Source organism: Symphodus melops (genome assembly GCF_947650265.1).
Source record: "Symphodus melops genome assembly, chromosome: 5".
In the NCBI taxonomy this organism is placed as follows: domain Eukaryota; kingdom Metazoa; phylum Chordata; class Actinopteri; order Labriformes; family Labridae; genus Symphodus; species Symphodus melops.
Window position 1 is genome coordinate 26,473,033 of NC_136695.1, and position 10,021 is coordinate 26,483,053.

The 10,021-nt window shown below is 41.2% G+C and overlaps 1 protein-coding gene and 1 long non-coding RNA gene across 2 annotated transcripts; one reads left to right on the forward strand and one right to left on the reverse strand.

Moving 5' to 3' along the window:
- Window positions 1–155: 155 nt before the first annotated feature.
- On the reverse strand, window positions 156–4,797 carry LOC306824141. The gene is made up of 3 exons (XR_013779097.1): window positions 4,718–4,797; window positions 609–637; window positions 156–384 (listed from the first exon to the last, which is right to left on the reverse strand). It is a non-coding gene; the product is annotated as an uncharacterized lncRNA (long non-coding RNA).
- On the forward strand, window positions 2,658–9,796 carry LOC306824140 (serine/threonine-protein kinase SIK2). Its single transcript, XM_079344152.1, has 5 exons — window positions 2,658–2,849; window positions 4,742–4,887; window positions 6,904–7,042; window positions 7,345–7,452; window positions 8,319–9,796. Exons 2-5 carry the CDS (start codon window positions 4,742–4,744, stop codon window positions 9,396–9,398), a joined length of 1,473 nt encoding a protein of 490 aa, XP_079200278.1. The 5' UTR covers window positions 2,658–2,849; the 3' UTR covers window positions 9,399–9,796.
- Window positions 9,797–10,021: the final 225 nt, after the last annotated feature.

The following is a 10,021-nucleotide window of genomic DNA, read 5'->3' on the forward strand; positions in this document are numbered from 1 at the left end:
GGACCCTGAATGTATTCAATTTATTCATAAGGTTCTGATGAACATTTCATTCAATAATGTGTTCCTTTGATTTGATAAAATATGGCATACAAAATAAAGCTAGAGAATAAATTGTGAATTAAATGACATTTCCAGTTCTTACCTAAAGCAGCAGCAGCAGCTCTTTCCCTGTGGTGGTGGTAGTTTCTGAGTTTTAGACGAAACACTGGTGGATATTTTGTTGTTGCTGTGGCGTTGAAGGTGTTCCGATTATTATTCAAGATGGAGCGCCTCGTACCGCCATCCTCTACACGTGGCTTCCCATGCAAAATGACCGTTTCCTCTTCGGTGCTAAAGCCCGAGCCTCGTGGTGAATCGCTTTTCATTTGAGGTTAACAGGACAGTCTAGAAAATTTGCATCAGCATTTAAACAGTGATTTAAAATACAGAATCCTCCCTTTTATACTTACTACTGCTTTTTAGATAGATATCTGTAGGAACAAGTCATCAAATTTAATATCTACAAAATAAACACTGGATGCAACAATAAGCTTATACGTGAATGTGAAACAGCTATCACTGATCCTCCAAAAGATGAATGGATATAAAAGATAAAGGAACATACATACCCGTTCTCCAGACTGTTAGACCCGAACACCTTCAAGGGTAAAACAACAATAGTAAAACTACTGGTCTTAATCACTGATGAGCTATCACATCAGATAGACTAACTATTGCCTTCTTAAAGACTCTCAACTGATATCAATCCATATTTGTAAAGACTGCAGATGAGTCAACAAGGTTTCACCAAATGTGATATGACATAATGTGTGATGCTTCAAGAGTTTAGTTCTGACACGTGCAAGTAAAATGAATGAAACGTACAGACCGCTCCCTCCTGCTGCCTGTCTAAAGCAGGAAGTTTAAGGAATATAAACAAACAAACTTACTTTCTAGCTGTGAAAGCAAAGAAGAATCCCTTAGCAGGGTTATTTCTTGTCCAATTAGCTTCAGCGAAGAATAAAGTGTTGCAACAAACTCTTTTCTGTCAAATACGGAAATAACGTTGTGTGTATTATATGTATAATATGTTGCAGCTCATTATCTCCATCTAGTGTAAGACTGACTGTTTCTCACCTTGAGTTCAGTTCATGAAAGACGAAGTCAATGGTTCTATTTTTAGGAAGTATTTGCTTGTGATTAAATGGATGTCTTTTTTTTCATCTTGATAATCTTCTTGATAATGTCTAAAGATTGAATTAAAGAATTGTTGTTAATCAGGCACAATAAATATGAAGGCTTCTCATATTTTCCACTCAGAGTAAGAAGTGTCACTTTTTTAAGAGGACCTATTATCCCCCTACTCCACCTTTTTAAACAGTCCCCCTGTGGTCTAAATGGATTATATGTGCTTCTGTGGTATTAATCTTGTTTTTATCCTTGGGCACAATGACATTTTTCACTATTTTATTAAGTGTAACATATGATATGTCATTGAAGAGGAGGGTGCACTGGCTCTGTGTTGGGGCTTTGTTACTATTGACATGGAGACAAGCTGTGGTTATAGAAACTATTGTCCTCTCATAGCTGTCATATCTGTTCATTTCTCACCTGCTTTGTGAAGTGGGAAAACAATTTGAACCTTTGTTCCCCCCCTCCCCTAGACTAAATATTTCATATCTCGACCTAGAGACAGAAAACTCTGCTTAAATAAATATGTAATGTAACAGTTACTTTTTGCCATTATAGGAACAATATTGCAGTTATCATAATAAACAAAGAGACGCTCGGGCTATAATGACTCATATTAGAAAGTTTAGGCTGCATACTTTGCATGCTTTCTCAGGGATTAAAGCCACAACATCTAAAGGCACCATCTCTATTACCCAACAAAGAAATACTCAAATAAAAAGAAATACCGAACAATAGGTTCAAATGACAGACTGTTATAAACAGTGACATTTTCTCTTCATTTCCTTCGGGCTTTGCTTTACTTCCTCTCTGATGTATGTCGCGTTAATTGGTTAAAAGTCTGCAAAGTGAATAGAAGGAGTCACCTTTTGAAGCCCTGTAAGGCGCTAAAACAAAGAGACAATCAACTTTACACCAAAACGAACAACAATTGTGATAAAAACCTTTTCCACATACCTGATGGAGGCTTCTCTGGCAGCTACGCAGACAGACACTGCCACAGTTCCTGTGTACGGGCGCACGTGCGCTCACTCCTGGAGTGCTGCTGCTGCTGCTGCTGCTGCATGGAGACAAGCTGTGGTTATAGAAACTATTGTCCTCTCATATCTGTTCATTTCTCACCTGCTTTGTTCCCCCCCTCTCTCTGACTAAATATTTCATATCTCGACCTAAAGACAGAAAACTCCGCAGAGAGAGAGAGAGAGAGAGAGAGAGAGAGAGAGAGAGAGAGAGAGAGAGAGAGAGAGAGAGAGAGAGAGAGAAGAGAGAGAGAGAGAGAGAGAGAAAGAGACAGAGAGAGAAGAGAGAGAGAGAGAGATGAGAGAGAGAGAGAGAGAGAGAGACCTTTTAGTTGACTGCCCTGTTATGATTGCTTCTGTATTTTTCCACATGGTCATCAGAGTGGGAATCTGCCCCCCGCCCCCCCATCTCGGCTGAGTCCGCGCATCCTGATGCACACACAGTCTTACAGTCTGAGGCCCACACTCTCTGTTTTCATTGGTTTTAAAGTGCATGATTGTGTTGCTCACTCCTGCTCTCCACTCGGGTGTGCTGCTTCGCCTTGAGCCATGGATCAGATAAGAAGGAGGCGTGGAGCAGGTACTGTATAAAGAGGAACAACTATGTGAACTCATGCTCAGACCTGACGCGGCAGCAGCTGTCCCCTCTACAGCAGAAAGGTAGGCACCTTCATTTGTCTCTGTGTAACAGCTAGGACAACCTGTCGTCTTCACCCCAACATGACTTCATAGAAAGTCATAAAAGGCCTTTATTTCGACAGAATAAATGCACTTACAGTAAATGTAGTCAAGCCAAAGAAAAGCAAACCTTTCTTTTTCCTCCTCTTGTGGACTTACCAGTTTGTCAGCTTTTCTGTCCTCATGTAACAGGCAGCAGCACGAAGTTTAAAAGGAGCTGCAGAATGCTGACTGCAGATTATTTTTCTGTTTTCTTCCAACAAAAAGCTGAAGAGTTTGAGAGAAGCGCACGGCCGCTTTTATTTACTCAACAAGCTTTGCTGTGGTTCATTTATCGGGTCTCTGGGGGGGGAGGGTGTCAGTGTTTGTCTTATTTATTCTTCATGTTTTTAGAGGATTCAGGATATCCTGGTTTCCAAACTGTCCGCCCCCTCCCGCACACTCAACAGGAGATTTTCTCAGTGATTTCCAAAGGATTTGAATGAAGTGAACCTGACACAAGGCATATTTCCATGCTGCCGTGTCTCAGTTTTACACAGAATCCTTCATTACTTAACTGAGAGGACACTCCCTTCATTAGAACCAGAGGGGGAAATTGCATCTGTTGGCTCTTTAGCTCAGACAGGCTGCCAACACGTTCATTCACGCAGAAAAGGAAGCTGCGTGAAAGATATGCGGAGAAACATTTGACAGTCATACATTTTTCCAGATGACTTTCTGATTTTTATGACACTAGGGAGCGTTATTGGTAAATGCAAGCTTTGGATCAACTTTGATCAAAACATGCCGAGGTGCATACAACACCATCTTTACCCTTTTGGTCTGCGAGAAACCTGCTTTTAAACTTTCCAGCTTCTGCTTGCTCTGTAAGTGTGTTTTATTTAATTGAGCTCGTGTCATTACTGAAGTAGATGTTAGACTGTTTCTTACACCCCAGTGTTTGCTTTCAATTGTCTCGTATTCTGGTTCATTAAATGATTGTCTGTCTGATGTGCTTAATCTAATAGAAATGCCTTTATTGATTACACTAAAAAGATGAATTTCAATAACCTGGTCTAGAATTTCCCTCTGGATCAATAAAGTATCTATCTATCTATCTTTGAAATGTTCATTTCAGTCTTGCACTTTTACTTTTTTTTCTTTAAAAGCAGGTTAATTAAAAACTGCAGCAGGGAAATTCACTTTCAGGAGTAACTGAAAAAGAAATAAGGATCACCCAGCACCGCGTGCACCTGAGAAGGTGTTTGGCTTGTGCCAAATGTGCACCTTTGTTCTTTGTGTGCAGGATTTTTCTTTGCAGAGCTACAGTTAAACTTCATGGCATAGCTGCATGTGCAAACACCTTCTGTAAAACAATATTCAAACTTTTACTTTGAAGGAAACTAGCTGGGAATAAAATGCTTTAATCTAGAAACCGAAATATTTACTTCAAAAAAAACATGGCGGAGGTCAAGTTCAAGAAAGTGCAGTCACCTCCAAACTGTTCTGAGTACTTCCTTGAATCTACATTGTGTGTTTTCAGAGGCAGTCAGAGAGGTTTCTATTGACTCAGGACGTACTCAAAATAACTCGTGCTTAATGAGTCACTACTCCTCCATGACCTGCTTTGTAGTAATGGCTCACAAACACTTAAATACAGGATGACAAAGAGGAGAGTCACAGGAATCCCACTTGTGAAATATTGGACATGTGGCGGTAAATTGGAGAGGTAGGGAAAGAACCTGACATCAGCTTAACAGGCTCACAAATCATAGAATAAATGTTGCAATAAACGTTGCTGAAACATAAGCAAACACTTCAAACTTCGATTTGTCTTCTATTAATCCCCAACATGATTATAAAAATGACACCTTTCTTGCTCTGCTGTCTCCTAGATGGCGTACTCGACGAGCACTCTGGCACAGGGCTGCTTTGGGAAGGTGTACAAGCAGAAGTACAATGACACGTGGGCTGCAATAAAGAAAGTCCCCCAACAGCTCATCAGCAGGAAGGACCTGGAGAGAGAGTGCGACGTGTACAAGTAAGTTCACATACATTTACACAAGAGGAAAAAAAAAATCTAACTTTTTCAACTGTTTTTCCAAATTCTATTTAAGCCGTCTAAATGAAAGTGTGATCACCGTTCTTGTTTTCTTGACATCAGTTTTCCAAATATTCTTTAATCACGACAACTTAAAAAAAAAGCATTTCAGAGCTTTAACATACACAGCAATCAAGAGGAAAACAATTCCTGAGCATGACCTTGTAACCATCACCAATAAGAGAGAAACATGTGGAAATACAGATAACGAAACCTTTACAAGAAGCCATCAAAGAGATAACAGAGGATATAATGGCTCCTCTTTAGATAACTGCTGGCTCACACTCAATGTGCTGGGGGGGGGGGGGGGACGTGGAACAAAGCGTGTCTGTCGTCATATTTCCATGTAAATGTGTCCAATCTCACACAGAGGAAAAAGAAGTTCCTGAGTTAGGGTGTGTATATAAACGTAGTTATATTAATGTTTAGTGCAGGCTTCAAAGCTAGGAGGAACCTGCAGGAGAGTGTAATGGGGGAAAAAAATGTATTTAGCAGACGTGCTGAAATAATTCTGTTGTGAATTGTCTGACATTTTAAAAGAGATACTGTGAAGGTCAGCTAGTCGTAACCATCATGTGATTCTACTGTGGAAGTGTTTGGATGAACTTTGAATCTACAAGGACGTCCGACCTTCCTCCTCTGTCGAAGTCGATTGTATTTAAAAATCTCCTCCAACAGCGCTTGTCTGTATTTTGGTTTTTCCTCCCTGACGTGTATAAAGGGGCTCTGCGTTCGATCCGTCGTTGGTGTGTCTCTGCAGACATGAGGACACACTGGAGAGTCCGTCCTCCTCGCAAGAAATAAAACCTCCCAAAGGCGACTGGTTCTCGATCTTTATCTAACTAAAATATTTTTCCATTACAATAGCGTGTTGTTTTCATGCATGTCTTCAGAGACAGCATTCAGTTGGTTCCACTTTGGTTTCATACGACACATCTCAACAATTAATTGAAGGCATCACATGAACGTTTACAGACATGTACAATAAGAGGTGATACCATATGAAACAAGTCCATAATGATAGGAACATGACTTTGTGTTTGTCTTTGAAGGTAAATTCGTCTCAGACTTGATTAACCCATTAAGCTGCCTCCACAGTACTTTAAGGTGAAACCTAAACGGTGAGGGCTTAAACTCGTTGACAACCAAAGTTGAGCTGAGGCACAAATGTCACAAAGGTTTCCTCATGACGTGTTCATTAACAATAAATCAAGTCTGCCGAAGCATCCCAAACAAACTGAATCACTACACTCAAGAACTTAGGCGTAGACCAATGGAAACAGGTTATTGTTATTTGGTGAGCAAACTGAGCAACGAGCTCTCATCCTGTTTATGAGAGACCTGATTTGGGTGAGTGCTGACTGCTGCAGGCAGCGCAGGTGAATCACAGCTCCTCCTTGAGCTCAGAGATGAAGAATCTCAACAGGAGTATTATAAAAATTCTACAATTCATTTAGCAGACGCTTTCGTCCGAAGTGACGTCTATCAGAGCGTAAGAACAACACAAGGATCTCAGAGAGGAGGAAACAACGTTAGAATCGTCTGATCAGATACAGGTGCTGACAGGAAGTGAAGTTTTTTTTCAACATGTACATTTATGTATTCATCAAAAGCATCAACACCATCCTAAATATCAATATTGTCGTCATCATTATCCATGAAAAGAAACAAACAGCATGAGTTGCACGTTGACAAAAAAGGCTAACTTTCCACATATTGTCCAAAGGATGTATAGACATCATTCTTCTCTAATGACAGATCAAAAATCTTCCTCATGCTGTGAAATATCTACCAGGGTCTTTGGCTCTGCAGAAGATGCAGAAGTGTTCTTGACTTTTTGCCACATTGACATTTTTTAAAATCTTTGATTTAGCCAAATATTGGCTTTTGAAAATATCTTATATGAAGCCATCATTTTCTCTTCTTCCTCCATTTCTTAAATCAACCAACTTGCAGCAAGGCAGATCATCCCAACATAGTGAAACTTCTGGGCAACATAAACCTGAAGGACGGAAAATGGATTATTCCTCTTGAGTTTATCTTCGGAGAAGACTTGGAGACCACCATCTTCAAAGCAGCCAAGTCCAAAATACAGGTAATGCCACCGTGACACAAGTGATTCATCGTGAAAGGATGGACTTATGTTCCTAAAATATAAATACATGTCACACTACACTTTTTATGGTTCCGTGTAAGTCATCATAGAGTTCTCGTTAAAGCATCCGTCTGCTTTAAAATCTCACCAAACCTGAGACTCAAGAGTCATCATAACACTCGCCTCACTGGTTACACGTCATGACTCAGTCAAGGCAGTTTGACTCAGGCCTCGGGGAAAAGGGCAACTCAGTGTAGGAAAGTTGTTCTGGTTATTCTGAGGATGAATGTTTGTCTTTACAGTTGACTCCTTCCATTAAAGGCACCATCATAATCGGCATGTGTGAAGGGCTGCATCACCTCCACTCCAAAGACATCGTCCATCAAGACCTCAAGCCGGAAAACATCATGGTGAGTTAAGGGTCTGCTCCGTCTGTCAGAGTCATTTCTTCATCGTCTACAGTTCCTGTGTGGTCCTACAATCGGACCTTCCGAGGGATGCAAGCAGGGTTGTTGTCCAGGTTAGCATGTAGTCGATCTATTGGTCCGACACTTTGGCAATGTTATAATGGTTTTAAATATTCCAGTATAATTCATTTTTTTGTCAGTTGCCTGAGGAAGGTCTAGTACTGAAACGTTGCTAATAGATGTTTGTAGACAGTGTGCGGGAGTTTACCTTGAAGTGATGGATTACTCTCCTACAATAACCTTGGTATACAGTCAAGAAGCTTAAGTGTGGATTGTATTTGACCATTCTTCAGGGATTAAAGGTGATTAGATAACTGATCCTCTTAGCTTTTCTCCTTCTGCCTTTTTTGTATCCATAAGTTACTTGGAGGGATATTTCTTGCTGAGGGATGAGAAGCTCTCATATCCCACCAAGGCGGCATTAATTAGCTTGCTAGATTAGCTGCATGACATAAAGCTAAGATAAGGGAAAAGTTAAGCCAAAAGATAACAAAACCTACAGTCGAGACTTACTTCTCAACATAGTATTATGGAGCTTGTTTTGAGCTTTTAATTGTAGAGGATCCGGGTTTTCTGTGGCTTCAACCTTCCAATTAAGCGCAATCAATTTTGTCTAAACTTTAGTTGGTAACTGGAAAACTACAAATGCTTTCTGTTTGAGCTCCAAGCAGAAAGTTATGCTGGACATGGTACTGTAAAGTTGACTGAAGTTGAATTGGACAGACTACTCTGTTGTGATTGGTCCAATTCAAAATGAATGTTGTGGATTGGTTTGTTATTCATACGACTAAACAACTTACCTCTTCAAGGTGGAGCACAACACAAACCGAGCTGTCATCATCGACCTGGGTCTGGCCAAGTTCTTCCGTCATGGTCTAAACTCGGCTATCGACATGGGGAATGAGGCGTACTCAGCCCCCGAAGTGCTGCAGAAGGGCAGCCAGCGGGACCAGCGCTCAGACGTGTGGGCCATGGGAAAGATCATCGCAGAGCTCCTTGCCCGGATCCGACTTTACACACCAAGCGTCTGTCCTGAAAAGATCAAGGAGATCCTTCACGATCAGCCATACTGCCACGCTGTGTGTAGGATGGTGGAAACAGACCCTTCTTTAAGGGCCTCTGTGGGAGGGGTCATGAGTGAAATAAAAAGGGCTGGAGGTGCAGGGACTGTCATAAATATTCCCGCTCAAAGAGAGCGCCTTCAGCCGGCCTCGCCAAATATTAATGCCAGAAATCTGTCTCCAGCGCCAATGAACAGAGCTCATTCTCCAATGAATAGGGATCATTCCCCAATGAACCGAGCTCATTCTCCAATGAATAGGGATCATTCCCCAATTAACCGAGCTCATTCTCCAATGGATAGGGATCATTCCCCAATTAACCGAGCTCATTCTCCAATGGATAGAGATCATTCCCCAATGAACCGAGCTCATTCGCCAATGAACAGGGATCATTCGCCAATGAACAGGGATCATTCCCCAATTAACCGAGCTCATTCGCCAAGGAACAGGGCCCCGTTTAACAGAGATCCATCACCACTCAACAGGTCTCCATCGCCACTAAAATGGGAGCGCTCACCCAGACCAGACATAAAGATTCAGCATTCTCAGCCCTCACCCCACCTCTCCCCTCAGAGGACCGAGGACAAGAACAAAAACCAGGCTCTGGTTCCGTCAGGCCGAGCCGACCTCAGCAAGGACCTTATGAAAATGCAGCTGTACAAAGAAGCTGCAAAGGATCTGCCCTGCAACCTGCCCACAACAGGGAGGGTGGTGGTTCGGCGCTTTGAGGAGAAAGACGGTGAGGTGGGAACGTGGGAGCAGAAGGAGGTGGTGACTCGTGATGGGAAGATAGTCAAGTTCAATGATGTCAAGTACAACAGCAACTGAAAATACAAATTTAGAGATTTGGCGGATAAGTGACCCTCTTAAAAAATGATTAAGCGCAGGTTGAATGTTTAGATCCAGATGCTCGGCATGAATGTAAGCCTTTCGACTCAGTCTCAGAGTTAATTTACACAGCACTTCAGTCGGCCCGTCTTTAAACTCTGACCTGTTCAAATGTGGAAAACAGCCTCCGAGTGACATGCTCTAACAAGAAGTGACCTGGGAGCGGTTTGAGTCATTGGTATTTTATTGAGCCTATTTTTTACCTGCCAGCAAAGATTATCTTATACAACTTTGGGCATGAACGACCATCTGTGAATGTTTTCTAACATCTGATTAGTCAGAACTGTGAACAAGATGTGTATATTTATGTATGAAATAAATTCATTTCTATGTTGCAATTCATTTTGGCTGTTTTCAATGTGGGAACATTGAGGGAAAACTTAATATATATAAATAAATATGGCAGAATATATGGGTCAGTAGGATATAACAATCAAACTAATAACTTTTTTTAACAGTCTAACACTATTTCAAACTATAATAGTTGATGGAATAGGATTTTTTTTATTAACTTATTTTAAAGGCCAGGAAAAAAAGGTGGATTTTGAGTTGTTGGAATGATT